Source organism: Phocoena phocoena, chromosome X (assembly GCF_963924675.1).
Source record: "Phocoena phocoena chromosome X, mPhoPho1.1, whole genome shotgun sequence".
Lineage (NCBI taxonomy): Eukaryota > Metazoa > Chordata > Mammalia > Artiodactyla > Phocoenidae > Phocoena > Phocoena phocoena.
This window is the reverse complement of record NC_089240.1, coordinates 73,198,644-73,214,393: the sequence shown is the minus strand read 5'-3', so window position 1 is coordinate 73,214,393 and position 15,750 is coordinate 73,198,644. Positions and strand designations below refer to the sequence as shown.

Here is a 15,750-nt window from a genome sequence, read left to right as displayed (position 1 = left end):
TTATTTTTCTATATTGTGTGAGAAAGTAGTCCAGTTTGACTCTTTTCCATGTAACTGTCCAGTTTCCCAACACCATTTACTGAAGAGGCTGTCTTTTCCCCATTGTAAACTTTGCCTCCTTTGCCAGAGATTTATTGACCATGTGAGTCTCGGATCATATCTGGGCTCCCTATTCTGTTTCATTGATCTATGTGTCTGTTCTTGTGCCAGTACCATACTGTTTGGATTACTGTAGCTTTGAAGTACAGCTTGGAATCAGGGAGCATGACACCTCCAGCTTTGTTTTTCTTTCTCAAGATTGTTTTGGGGTCTTTCATGTTTCCATATAAATTTTAGAATTATTTGTTCTAGTTCTGTGAAAAATGCCATGGGTATTTTGATAGAGTCTGCATTGAATCTGTAGATTGCCTTGGGTAGTATGGTCATTTTAACAATATTAATTTTTCCAATCCATGAGCATAGCGTTTCCTTCTATTTGTTTGTGTCATCTTCAATTTCTTTCATCAATGTCTTACAGTTTCCTGAGTACAAAACTTTTAACTTCTTGGTTTGGCTTATTCTTAGGTATTTCATTCTTTTTAATGCAATTGCAAATGAAATTGTTTTCTTAACTTCTCTTTCAGATAGTTCATTGTTAGTGTATATAAATGCAATAGATTTCTGTATATTAGTTTTGTTTCCTACAAATTTACTGAATTTTTTTTTAGCTCTAATAGTTTTGGGTGGTATCTTTAGAGTGTTCTCTATATAGTATCACATCATTTACAAACAGTGAGTTTTTACTTCCCTTCCAATTTGGGTTCCTTTTATTTATTTTTTCTTATCTGATTGCTGTGGCTAGAAAGATCTTGAATAAAACTGGCAAGAGTGGGTATCTTTGTCTTGTTCCTGACCTTAGATGAAGTGTTATGAGCTTTTCACCATTGTGTACTCTGTTGGATGTAGGTCTGTAATATATGGCCTTTATTATGTTGAGATATCTTCCCTCTATACCAATATTATTAAGAGTTTTTAATCATAAATGGATGTTGGATTTTATCAAAAGCTTTTTCTGCATCTATTGAGATGATTTTTATCTTTTGTTTTGTTAATGTGGTGTATTATGTTGACTGAGTTTCAGATATTAAGCCATCCCTGTAATAAATTCCACTTGATCATGGTATATGATCTTTTTAATCAATTGCTGATTCAGTTTGCTAATATTTTGTTGAGAATTTTTGCATCTATGTTCAACAGTGATATTGGCCTCTAATTTTATTTTTTGTGGTGTCTTTGTCTGATTTTGGTATAAGTGTGACGTTGGCTTCATGGAATTAGTTCGGAAGCATTCCTTCCTTTTCAATATTTTGGAATAGTTTGAGAATGATAGGCATTCACTCTTCTTTAAATGTATGGTAGAATTCACCTGTGAAGCCATCTGGTACTGGACTTCTATTTGTTGGGAGTTTTTCTATTATTAATTTGATTTCCTTACTGGTCATATTTTCTATTTCTTTCAGAGTCAATCCTGGGAGATTGTACATTTCTAGAAATTTTTCCATTTCTTCTAGGTTGTCCATTTTTTTGGCATGTAATTGTTTGAGGTAAACTCTTAGGATCCTTTGTATTTCTGTGGTATTGGTTTAAATTCTCCTTTTTCATTGTTGATTTTATTTAGTTGGGTCTTCTCTCTTTTTTTCTTCATGGGTCTGCCTAAAGATTTAACAATGTCGTTTACATTTTAACAGAACCAACTCTTAGTTTCCTTGATCTTTACTATTTTTGTCTCTATATCATTTACTTCTGCTCTGATCTTTATTATTTCTTTCTTTCTACTAACTTTGGGGTTTTTTTCTAGTTCCTTTATGTGTAAGGTTAAGTTGTTTAATATTTTTCTTCTTTCCAGGAATGGACTTATATCACTATAAACAACCCTCTTAGAATTGCTTTTGTTTTCCATAGATTTTGAATTTTTTTTTCCAGTTCCATTTGTCTCCAGATATTTTTAATTTCCTCTTTGATTTCTTAGTGACACATTGATTGTTCAGTAGCATATTGTGTAGCCTCCACATTTTTGTGTTTTTGCAGTTCATTTCATTATGGCTGATTTCTAGTCTCATAGTGTTGTGGTGGGAAAAGATGCTTGATATGATTTCAACCTTTCTAAATTTATTGGGACTTGTTTGTGGCCCAGCATGTGATCTATCCTGGAAAGTGTTCCATGTGCACTTGAAAAGAACGTTATTCTGCAGGTTTTGGATGGCATGGTCTATGTATGTATCTTTTAATTCCATCTGATCTAATGTGTCATTTAAGGCCAATGTTTCCTTATTGATTTTTGTCTGAGTGATAGATCCACTGTTGTAAATGAGGTGTAAATGTCACTTACTATTATTTTGTTACTGTCAGTTTCTCCCTTTATGTTTGATAGTGTTTGCTATGTATTTGGGTACTCTTATATTGAGTTCACATATATTTATAATTGTTATATCTACTTGTTGGATTGATCCTTTTATAATTATGTAATGCCCTTCTTTCTCTTGCTATAGTCTTTGTTTTAAAGTCTGTGTTATCTGATATAAGTATTGCTACCCCAGCTTTCTTCATTTCCATCTGCATGAAGTATCTTTTCCCATTCTCTCAGTTTCAGTCTGTATGTGTCTTTAGATCTGAAGTGAGTCTCTTATAAGCAGCATATGTATGAGTCTTGTGTTTTAATCAATATAACCAAACCTGTTTCTCTTGGTTGGAATATTTATTCCATTTACATTTAAAGTAATTATTGATAGATGTGTACTTACTGTCATTTTGTTTTCTGATTGTTTTTGAAGTTCTCTTTTGTTCCTTTCTTACCTTTTGCTCTCTTCCCTTGTGATTTGATGACTATCTTTAATGTTATATTTGAACACTTTCTCCTTTTTTGTGTGTGTCTATTATAGGTTTTTGGTTTGTCTTTACCATGTGGTTCATATATTAAGTGGATGATCTCTTAAGTTCAAACAGATTCTAACAACCCTGCATTTTATTCTCCATCCTTCACAGGTAATGTTTTTGATGTCATATTTTACTTTTTTGTTGTTTTGTATATCACTTAACTACTTATTGTGGATATAGATGATTTTACTACTTTTATCTTTTAACCTTACTACCAGCTTTTAAGTGGTTGATCTACTACCTTTCCTGTATGTTTGCCTTTACCAATGAGACATTTCCTTTCATAATTTTTATATTTCTAGTTGTGGTCTTTTCCACTTAAAGGAGTTCTTTTAACATTTCTTGCAAAGCAGTTTTTGTGGTGCTGAACTCTTTAGTTTTTGCTTGTCTGTAAAACTATCTCTCCTTCAAATATGAACGACAGCCTTACCAGATTGTTTATTCTTGGTTGTAGGGTTTTGCCATTAATCACTTTCATCATGCCAGTCATTTCTGGCCTGCAAAGTTTCTGCTGATAAGGGTCTGATTGTTTTATGGAAGTTCCCTTCAAAGTAACCAGCTGCTTGCATATTACTGTTTTTAAGATTTTCTCTTTATTTTTTGTCATTTTAATTATAATTTGTCTTGGTGTGGATCTGTTTGGTTTCACCTAGGCTGGAACTATCTGTGCTTTCTGGACCTGAATGTCCATTTCCTTTCCCAGGGTAGGGAAGTTTTCAGCTATTACTTATTCAAATAAATTCTCTGTCCTCTCTTTTCCTCCTGCCACCCCCCCCAGCATGCTGATGTTAGAATGCTTGATGTTGTCCCAGATGTCTTCTAAGCTGTTCTCATTTTTTAAAATTATTTTCCTTTTTTCTCTTCAGCTTGAGTGATTTCCACTACTCTGTCTTCCATTTTGCCAATGCATTCCTCTGTATCATCTAATCTACTATTGATCCCTTCTAGTGCATTTTTTATTTAGGTTATTGTATTCTTCATTTCTGTTTAGTTCTTCTTTATATTTTCTAACTATTTGTAAAGCTTCTCACTGTGATCATCTATTCTTCTCCTGACTTCATTGAACATCTTTATGATTATTAAGTTGAACTCTTTATTGGGTAGATTGCTTGTTTCCACTTTGCTATGTTCTTCTTCTGTGGTTTTGTCTTGTTTCTCTGTTTGGAACACATTCCTCTGTCTCCTTACTTTGCCTAATTTCTATGTATATTTCTATGTATTAAGTAGGTTGGTTACATTTCCTGATTTTGGAAAATTGGCCTTTTATAGGAGACGTCCTATGGGGCACAGCAGCATAAACCTTCTGGTTGGCAGAGCTATGTGCTCTAGGAGTGACTTCTGTGTGGGCTGCATGAGCCCTTCTCTTGTGATGGGTTCAACTACTATGGGCACACTGGTAGGTGAGGTTAGTCACCAGCCCATTTGGCTGCCAGACCTTTCCTTGTGCAATGGCTTCAAGCTCACTGGTGTGTAGGGCTGGGCTGGCTGCACTGCTCAGGCTGTCCCAGGGATTGTGCCAGCCCACTGGTGGGAGGGTGGTTCTCAGCATGGCTGGATCCTGAGTTTTCTTATCTACTGTGTCTCCATTATTTTTACTTTTTGCTGCTGCTGCTTTTGCTTTTTTTTGCTTTTCTTTTACTTGATACCTGATTACACAAGAAGTATTTTAAGTACAAGCAAAATCATCAATATCCCAGGTCACTAATATTCATAGGCCAGTCTATGTCTTTGATTGGTGTATTTAGACCAATCATATTTAAAGTGATTATGATAGTTGGATAGTAGCTATCATATTTGTTACTGTTTTCTATTCATGTCCTTGTTTTTTTTCTTTTTTTTAAGTCTTGTCTTCCACTCTTTTGGTTCTTTCTCTGGTGTTAACTGACCATTTTATATGACTCATTTTTCTCTCCTCTTTTATCATGTTAATTATACTTAGTTTTTTAAAAAAATTAAGTGATTTCCCTGGAGTTTGTAATATACATTTTACAACTTATTTAAATCTGCTTTCAAATAACACTAAGCCATTTCATGGGTAGTGAAGGTACCTTATATCAGAGTATTTCCAATTCCTCCCTCCTGTCCTTTATAATATCACTGTCATTTATATCACTTATTCACTTATCCATAAAGTATAATCACCCAATATACCATTGTTATTGTTATTTGGAACAGTTTATTTGTTTGATTAAGAATATATATATATATATATATATATATATATATATATATATATACACACACACACACACACACACACACACACACACATATAATTTACCTTAATTTATTCCTTCTCTAACTCTCATCCTTTCTTTCTGTAGATCCAACTTTCTGACCTATACCATTTTCCTTCTCTCTGAAGACTTTCTTTTAACATTTTTTACAGGGCAGATCTGGTGGTATGGTAACAAATTCCTTTAAATTTTGTTCATCTGAGGAAGTCTTTATTTCCTCACTTTTAAAGGAAAATTTCACTGGATACAAAATTCTAGGTTGGTGGAATTTTTTCTTTCATCACCAACAATTTCACACCACTCTATTCTTCAATGCCTGGTTTCTGAAAGTAAGTCTAAAGTAATTCTTCTCTTTGTTCCTGTACATGTAAGGAGTTTTTTTTTTTCTCTCTGTCTTCCTTCAAGATTTTTTCTTTTTGATTTTCCATTTTGACTATAATATGCATAGCAGTAGATTTGTTAATATGTATCTTTCTTAGTGTTTTGTAAGCTTTCTGGGTCTGTAGTTTGGAATCTCTCATTAATTTGGGAAAATTTTTGGCCATTGTTACTTCAAATAGTTCTTCTCTTCCTTTCCCCCAATCTTGTCCTTCTAGTATTTCCATTACATGTGTGCTACACCTTTTGTAATTGCCACACAGTTCTTGGATATGCTGTTCTGTTTTTCATTCATTTTTGCTTTGTTTTTTCAGTTTGAGAAGTTTCTTTTGACATATCTCCAAGTTTCCTAATCCTTGCCTTGACCCTGGCCAGTCTACTGATGAGCCCATCTTAGGCATTTTTCATTTTATTGGAGTATTTTTGATTTTCAGTATTTCCTTTTGATGCTTAGATTTTCCCTTTCTCTGCTTAAAATGTCCATGAATACTTTTGTTTTCCACTTTTCCCACTCTCTTAGTACATTAATCATAGTTATTTAAAATTCCTAGTCTGATAATTCTAAAATATCTGCTATGTATAATTCTGGTACTGTCACTTGCTTTTTCTCTTCATTCTGTGGTTTTTGCCTTTTACATGCCTTGCAATTTTCTTGTTTAAAGCCAGAAATTGTGTATTGGGTAAAGGGAAGTGACATAAACAGACCTTTATTGGGAAATTTTATGTTTATTGGCAAGGAGTTAGACTGTTTACTGTTTGCTGTAGTTGTCATATTAGCAGCTATATTTTCCTATCTTCCCTGTTGTCTTTGTTTTTACCTAGAGGCTTTCTGAGGCGTTCTGTTCTTTCAGTTGTAACACCCTGTTATTAGGCAGAGCCCTAATGTGTAGAGAGAAGAAACGGTCTATAATCCTATGATCAAGTCTCAGTCTCCTAGTGAGACTGTGTCCTTGGGCTGTGACTTTCACAAGTTCTTTTCTGCCTTTTTGCCCTCTTAGGTGAGACAGGAAGGCTAGAGAGGACTAGAGTTGAGTATTTCTCTTTCCCCACATGAAAAACTAAAGGGGCTGGAGTTTTGTATCTCTATTCCCTCGCATCAATGGCTACAGGGTACTGGAGCTTACTGTATCCCTTCCCCCAAGTCAGGCTGTGGTGAAACCAAATAGTTTAAGCTCTGGTAAAGTAGTTTCCTTTGAGGATGGGCCTCTGTTAAGGAGGACAGAACATTCTGGACATATTTTGAAATGGTTATTTTTTTCTCTCCTCTTCTAGAAGCATGAGGACAACTTTCTCAAGTCTTCATCCTGAGAACTTCATAGGATTCTGGAGGTAAAACTCATGAAACTGTAGGGACCCCCTAAGTGTGGGTCCCCAGAAGTCTTTATCTCTCAAGCTAGATTCACTCTGAATCTTCAGAAATAACTCAATTACTCTTTAAATACTTCTACCAGGCTCTAGCTCTGGCTTCTGCTCCCTATAATCTGTGATTCTCTGTATCTGCCAATCTATCCAGTTTGGGGGTTAACTGTACCCCGTGTACTCAATCTCCGATGGATTTAAAAGAAGTATTGATTTTCAGACTGTCCACTTTTTTCTTGTTGTGAGGACAAGAATGACAATTTATAAGCTCTTTACATGTCAGACCAGAAACAAGAAGTCCTCTAGGTTTCCCCTCTTTCTGACATGTCTATCTTAATCAGTTGGTTTTGATTTATAATATTTACACCTTTTCTGACATTCATTTTATTTGTCTTTGCTTAACATTACATTTTTTTATGAGACATTTCACCCTTTAGATTATAATCTCCTTAAAGGATGACACCATAACTTATTTTATATGCTTAATGACTGATGAATTTCATTAAGATTTAGGACATGATGTTAAAATATCTCAGAATTCCTCTGTTGCCTTAATCTTAGTGGGGGAATGAAAGTCTCAGAGAAAGGAATAATGGAATTCTTCTCCCAGATTTTCTGTCTGTAAGAAAAGTAAGATTTTAACTAAGCAAGATATATAAGGCCTGCTTTCCTACAGAAAGATTTCTGAGTCTTTGAAGCTCCTAAAAACATTATCTAAACCTGAATTTGTATAATTCAGCTGTAGTTTGACTACTGAGTAATAAGTACTTACTATATGCAAGTCACTGCTAACAGTTTTTCCTTAATTATTTTTAGCCTTCTCAATAACCTTAATGCCTAAGTGTACTTTTATTCCTATTTTTCAGTTGTGGAAACTGAGACTTGGAAAAGTTATCTGACTTCTCCAGAGCGAGACAGTGATACAGAATTCAAAAGATGTGGAATTCAAACCCAAGTTTATGTGACTATAGCCAGAATTCTTAACTACTCTCTTACATAGCCTCCTGTGTACCTCTACTCTGCTTTACAGCCACTCAATATATCTCTATTCTAAAAACCTCACCCTTTCAAATGAATTCCTCTTTATCTACCTTCCAAACTTCAAATTGTTAAACCTTATCGAAGAGAAATAAACCATCCCTGGTATTGCAAGTTGTCCAGTGGGTCTTGGGTGGTATTTTTCTTACACACCAAATTTGGGGAGTACAGTATACATACTATTGGCCAGCAGCTGGTTCTGCTGCAGTGGATTGAGGGTAGGAGCTCCTCCAAGGCCTGGCTGGCCAGCCAGGGCTGCATGAGCAATTCCATGTTGGGGTCCAGGAGCAGCAAGAGGAGACTGCATCTTATCCTTATCCCAGGAAGAGTCACTTCCACCTGAAAAACATTCATATAAACAGATTGCAAGTTAACAACTTTCCATGAGAAGGATTTTTAAACTCCCTTTTTAGGGTTGTAATTATTAAGATTACTATAGAGAAAATTATTATTAAACATAAGTGACTCATTTTTATGATGGTTTCAAAAACTTTCAATAGCCTTGGATTTAAGCTGACTCTGGGAAGACTAAACAGCTTTCACTAATAATATAGGCTCACTTGCCTTACAGGTAGTCTAAAAAATCTGGAAGCATAATGAATAACTTTTGAAAGCATTTATATGTTGATGGCCTTTAACTGAACACTACTGCCTCTCCTTCCAACCCTCTAACATACGTGTGCTATATCTTAATGAAAAGCAGTTGCTATTCACTCAAAAAAAACATATTCATAAGAGCATGATGACATGCAAAAATATGTGGTAAGATACAAAATGATCAGTTATTTTGTTTTCAGATCCAGCCCTCAAAAACTTAATCTCTTCATACACGGCAGGCTTTTATACAAAATAAGATGGATAAAACATAAAACCACAGCTCTTAATTTGAAATTGTGCTTTACTTTGATCATCCATGCTAGAGAGTGAAGTAAAGTAGGCATAAATGCAGACTACTATACTATATCATCATAATAATCTACAGTGGCATAGCTATTTCATCTGGCACTTAGCATACTGTGGGGCAGAACCATTGCTTAAAAGCATGTAGGAAACAACCACAAAATTATTTCCAGGGCATCTTTTTAAGAAGAATACTTTAAAAACAGGGGTAGGGGTTGAATTCCAATCACTGCAGTAGCACACAGTCTGGCTTTAGAAAACAAAATGGTTGTGTGGGCAGCCCCATCTATTCACTTGATGTATTTCATTAATTCAGAGATCAGTGGTTCTGTTCTTATTCCCATGCTGGAATTGTGACATTAGCATCTCCACATGGCTGACTCTATCCCATCTGATTGCCAAAACATTGACCCTGTTTTGTAGAGAGATTTAGGCCTGAGGATCTTGGGCATTCTGTAAAATATGTGCACTTATTGGCTTAAGAAAAAAGTAGAAAGAAATCAAGGTGCTCATATTCCTAACATTCAACATTGTAAATTTTTTCACTTCTTTGAGTTCCCTCCTAGGCTTTGTTCATATAGATACTCATTTATACATTATAAACATCTCTGCCATGTTGCTTCAGGTATCAGATTTACAAAGTGTAATGGCTACATAGCAGTCTACTGAGTTAATGTACTATAATTTATTAAACATTGGATTATACGTTTGTTTCAAATTTGTCACTATTATAAATTTACTGTAATAACAACATTCATTTGAATATTTCCTTAGACTCAATCAATTCCCTAGAGTGTGATTTCTGGGTCAAAGAGGTTGCATGTTTTTATTTATAAAATAGAGTATTTACTTAGTTTATACTATTGCTTTCAAGTATCACATTTGCAAAATCAGTTTTTAGAGTTGTAGCCTTTTTAGGGAAATATTTTCAAGGCAAAGTGGTGTTCTACCTGAGGATTTAAAATTTATTTAAGCAAACTGCTAGAATCTCTGGGAGGTTTTTATTTGTTTGTTTGCTCTGGTTTATTAACCTTTTTACCCATTCATCTGCTCTTATCCCACTTCTGGGAATCAATCCCCTCTGCTGGACACTTTCAAGTCGTCTTGTGGCCAAAGTCAATTTGTAATCCAAAAGTGGGAGACTTGGTCAATTTCCAATTAGACAAGTTTCAGACAAGGAAACACTAGATTCTCCATCAGCATATATAAAGTCCGAGGAGTACTTGGCCATACTTATAAAAACAAAGTTTTTCCAATCAAATGGGGAAGAAATAAGTAGCTAATTGTTCAGTTTCTGCTTTAAGCCATTCAGTTAACATGCATGGAAGCTTAAAGATAGGCAATTTAGTTGAATTGATAGATTGGCTTAATGGACCAGAAATCATTCCCTTGATCATGTTGAGGTTTGGTGTGTTTATTGAAAACATGCAACACTCTTATGATTACACCAGTTGTTCTCTCTTTTCATCCAGATGTTTGCTGTTGTTTAGTCACTGCCTAAGAGCAGGGAGGTATTTTATGGTTGGTGCATTGACATAATTTAGTATTCACAAATTTGAAATTCCAATTAAAATCAATATGATGTTGTTATGCTGTAATGAAAAAGAATGACGGAGGGGGATGAGGGGAGTATCTTAATAAATGATGAAAGTAACCACATTGCAACACTGAGAATTCTTTATAGTGACATTGGGCCCATAAACATGATTAATACCAGAAAATGCAAAATTTTGGAAGATCAATTGCTGAGCAACAACAGAAACACTTCATCATTTTAGCACTACGTCTAAGATATGAATTATCTCACCATTACAGAACTGTAATTTGTAAAATGATGAGCAACACATTGACAAATAAAGATACATTTAGAAGACACTTAATTATACCATTGATATTAACATGGTATTGCACCATCACAGCAGCAACAGCATGAAACAATACTAGAGCTGAGATTATGTCAATATTTATTTTATAAATTGAAAATCCTTTAGTCAATTTTCAATAACAAATGGTACATTAGATATTGTCTAATGTTTTATATATTACATATTCCAAATAACTTGAATATAAATGATTTTTAAACTGCATTAAAGGATTTTTGTGTTTTTTTGTCTGCTTTTATGAGAACTTTAGATGAACTTTTTCCAACAATTCTCATCTTTTTAACTACTGGGTTAAAAATGATACAAGGAAGCTGGTTACCAGCTGTGCCCATCTTCACTAAGTATAAATACATGAAATTATCCTGCATTCTTAAGGCAACTATATATGAAGTGAGTGACAAAGGAGTATGGGACATCCTTGATATTTGCATAGGAAGCTCTGGACACATTTTTGTCTTTTGACCTAAACTACTTACCATTTTAAAGTCTATACAAATTGACTTATGACTCAGTATGGAGGTTTTGGAAGACCCAAACTTTACATTTCCCTATGCCCTTGTGCCAATCTGTAATAACATCTACTGCACTTAAAGCTGCACTTAAAGCTAAAAAATTGTTTTTACCAATGTAATCTAGAGTCAACCTTTTTCTACCACTATGTGAAGGGCACATCCTGAGCTCCCTTATACCATGTGAGGACATAGCAAAAATATAGTTGTCTGTGAACCAAGAAGTGGGTCCTCACCAGATACTAAATCAACCATCATCTTGATCTTGGTCTTCTAACTTCCAGAACTGTGAGAAATAAATTCCCTGTTGTTTACAAGCCACCCATCTATGGAATTTCTGTTATAGCAGACCAACTGGACTAAGACACCATGGAGTGGGTAGATTAAACAACAAAAATTAATTTTCTCACAGTTCTGGAGGCTAGAAATCCAAGATCAAGGTGTCAACAGACTTGGTTTCTTCCAAGGCCTCTCTTCTTGGGTTGCAGAGAAAACAATTCTATTTACAAGTGCATGAAAAAGAATAATATGGCTAGAAGTAAATTTGACCAAGGAAATGGAAGACCTATACACTGAAAACTATAATACACTGATGAAAGAAATTGAAGAAGACACAAATAAATGGAAAGATATTCTGTGCTTATGGATTGAAAGAATTCATACTGTTAAAATATCAATATTACTCAAAGCAATCTACAGATGCAATGCATTCCCTCTCAAAATCAATGACTTTTTTCACAGAAATAGAACAAAAAGATCCTAAAATTTCTATGGATACAAAAAAGACCCTGAATAGCTGAAGCAATCTTGAGAAAGAACAAAGTTAGGGGCATCATGCTCCCTGATTTCAAACTATATTACAAAGCTACAATAATCAAAAAATATGGTATTGGCATAAAAGCAGACATAGATGAATGGAACAGAATCAAGAGTGTAGAAATAATCCCATGCACATGGTCAATTAATGTATGACAAAGGAGACATGAATACACAATGGGGAAAGGACAGTCTCTTCAATAAATAGCACTGAGAAAACTGGACAGCCATATTCAAAAGAATAAAACTAGACTACCATCTTACAGTTTACACACAAATTAACTCAAGATGGATTAAAGACATGAATATGAGACCTGAAACCATAAAACTTCTAGGAGGAAACACAGGCAGTAACACTTTGACATTTGTCTTGGAAATGATTATTTGGATCTGGCCCCAAAAGCAAAGGCAACAAAAGCAAAAATAAACAAGTGGAACTTTATCAAACTAAAAAGGTTCTGCACAGCAAACAAAACATCAAAAAATGAAAAAGCAGCCTACTGAATGGAAAAAAATTGCAAATCATATATAAGTATTTAATATCCAAAAATACAAAGAACTCATAAAACTCAACCTCAAAGAAACAAAAAATTGGATTAAGAAATGGCCAGAGGACATGAATAGACATTTTTCCAAAGAAGATATACAGATGACCAATAGGCACATGAAAAGATGCTCAACTTCACTATTTATCAGGGAAATGCAAATCACAACCACAATGTGATATCACCTCAAACCTGTCAGAAAAGCTGTTCTTAAAAAGACATCAAATAACAAATGTTGGCAAAGATGTACAGAAAAGGCAACTGTCATGTCCTGTTGGTAGGAATGTAAATTGGTCCAGCCAGTATGGATAACAGTATGGATGTTCCTCAAAAAATTAAAAATAGAACTACCATATGATTCAGCAATTCCTCTTCTGGGTATTTATCTGAAGAAAACAAAAACACTAATTTGAAAAGATATATGCGCCTCTTTGTTCATTGCAGCGTTATTTACAATAGCCAAGATATGGAAACAATCTTAGTGTCCATTGATAGATTAATGGACAAAGAAGATTGGTATACAAATACAATGGAAGATTAGACAGAAAAAAGAATGAAGTCTTGCCATCTGTGACAACATGGATGGATCTAGATGGTATTATGTCATGCAGAAGGAGATAAATACCATATAATTTCACTTATATATGGAATCTAAAAGGCAACAACAACAACAAAACAAACACAAAATAAAACAAAGCAAAAGTCATATATACAGAGAACAGATTGATGGTTGCCAGACAGGATGGGGCGTGGGCGGGGCAGGCAAACTGGACAAAGGGGTTCAAGATGAACAAATTTCCAGTTATAAAATAAATTAGTCATGAGGATGTGATGTACAGCATGGTGACTACAGTTAATAATATTTTATTGCATATTTGAAAGTTGTTAAGGGAGTAAAAGTTCTCATCACAAAGAAATAAATTTTTTAACTTTGAATGGTGATGGATGGTAACTAGACTTATTGTGGTGATCATTTAACAGTGTATACAAATCATTATGCTGTACACCTGAAACTAATATAATGTTACACGTCAATTATTCCTCAATTTTAAAAAAGTGGCAATATATGAATGGAAAGCTAGGAGTATGTGTGCAGATCTGCTACAATCTACATACTTTGTTATTATGCTTTTATTTGGTTTTCTTATATGCATTCACAAAAGTGAACATTTTGCAACTTTCTAGATTGGTCCAGATAGGTAACGTAAAATATGCACTGTCTCTGGAGTTTCAACTGATATTTATAGAAAATAGATAACAAGTATCCATTCAAAAATGTTGAAGAGGTCTCTAAACAAGCTTGTCTTCTATTTGATTTGAAATGTTGCCTATAGGAACAACCACATCCTAAGGCTATAGGCTAGGAGTTTCAAGTTTCCTCAGAGGTAAAAATGGCAGTTTGTTGATGGATCTCTAGGGCTACACTCTCCAATATAGTAGCCAGTCTTCACATGTGGTTATTTAAATTTTAATTTTAATATGGTAAAATGGAATAAAATTTAAAATTCAGCTCCTCAGTTGCACTAAACACGTTTCAAGTGTTCAAAAGCTACATATGGCTAGAGACTACCATATTGGGAGATACAGATATTGATCATTTCCTTCACTGTAGAAAGTTATATTAGATAGTGTTGTTCTAGAGTATAAGGAGTCAGCAGTTTGCTTGTGTAAAACAACTTAATACACAGAGGTATCTACAGCATCTTCAGTACCCAATTTATCCAATATTCATATCCAGTATTAAATTGACCCTTATTCAATGAAAATAATCTAGTCCCTTTACTCTCTATATCTGGTAGTTGCGTAATTTAATTGTTTTAACTGGAACGTTTTGAGTTCCCAATATGTGTCATGTGCCATTCTCAGGCACTGAGAAAACAGAGATAACAGAGCCCTTGTCCTCAAAGATCTCTATCTAATAAGTACCATTGACATCTCTCTATCTCTTCACTCCCTGCTAAAGTGACTGAGTCTCTGGAATTGACCTTGCATTTGTTTCATTTCCATTCCCACTGCCACCACCTTCATTTGGACCCTCGTTACTCTATCACTTATCTCAAGAGTCTCTTAACTGACTTTCCTACTTGAAGATCATTTTGGATCTTCTTCTCCAAGTGACCCTTGTCACTGCTGCCAAAATAAGCTATCAAAAACCAAAATAAAGAAGATGGAGTTTCAGGAAGGATAATTAGAAAAGTAGAGGGAAAACAGCAGAGCAGTATCCAGAAAGCAAGAAAGGAATACCTTGGTTCCATGACCACCAAGTTTACATACAAAGAACACTAGTACAGAAGAGTGAGTATGGACAGGCATGCTCTATAGCTGTTGTAGCAATGTATCAGCATCACTCTAATTAGGAAAATAAAACAACTTTACATTTTTATCATTATCATCATCACCACTCTAAAGGATATGAAGTCAAGCCCAAAAGTTTATATCTGGAATTAATGGAAAATTATTGCTTAAAAGTATATTTAATAATTACAAATTAAGCAGTCATTTCAGGCTTACCCAAATAAATTGCCCCTGACTCATACATCATTCTAAGAATTAGGCTTACATGTTTCAATAAGTAAATGTAAAACTCAAGCAAAGTACCAGTACATTTGTTTCTAAATTAAAATGCTACAAGATGTATATATTCCCTGTGTGCCACTTTAGAGCACAGTAGCTAAAACCTGAACATCACATTATTGAGTTTCAAAGATTAATTCAGATATATAGGGAATTAAGTCACATGTAATGAAGTCACAGTGCTCACCTGTACGACCCGCTGAGTGTGATGACAGGGTCGCAGAAACTCTTGCAAACTGTTAGTCTGTATAACTTGAAAAAGACTCTGGTTAAAAGGAATTTTGCTGAAGACAGGAAGAAAATGGGGTTTTGTCTGCTATTATTTTTTAATTCTAAATGATAAACTTATCTTAATTATTGATACTCTCCTGTGAACCCCACAGATTTTTAAGTTGTCCTTGTATTTATCTGGTATAACTTTGTGTTTCTTGGAACAAATTTAAAAATCCTTCAATTTCATATAAACTGTGTGCTGTGGCTAGTACAGAACATTTTTGTATGTGACGTGACAATATTTTTGAATTTTGGATTCATTTCTTGCTACTGTAAGTAGTAAAAGTTGAAAGATTCTCCAAAACATACAATTTCAAGCCATTGA

At 34.4% G+C, this 15,750-nt stretch overlaps 1 protein-coding gene across 1 annotated transcript in view; it reads right to left on the bottom strand.

Annotated features, from left to right (window-relative positions):
- DACH2 (dachshund family transcription factor 2) overlaps window positions 1-15,750 on the bottom strand; it is a 631,698-nt gene that overhangs the window by 144,531 nt on the left and 471,417 nt on the right. The window contains exon 5 of the mRNA XM_065900209.1: window positions 8,106-8,264. Within this exon, the coding sequence (XP_065756281.1) occupies window positions 8,106-8,264 (159 nt within the window). The remainder of the gene's footprint in view (window positions 1-8,105; window positions 8,265-15,750) is intronic.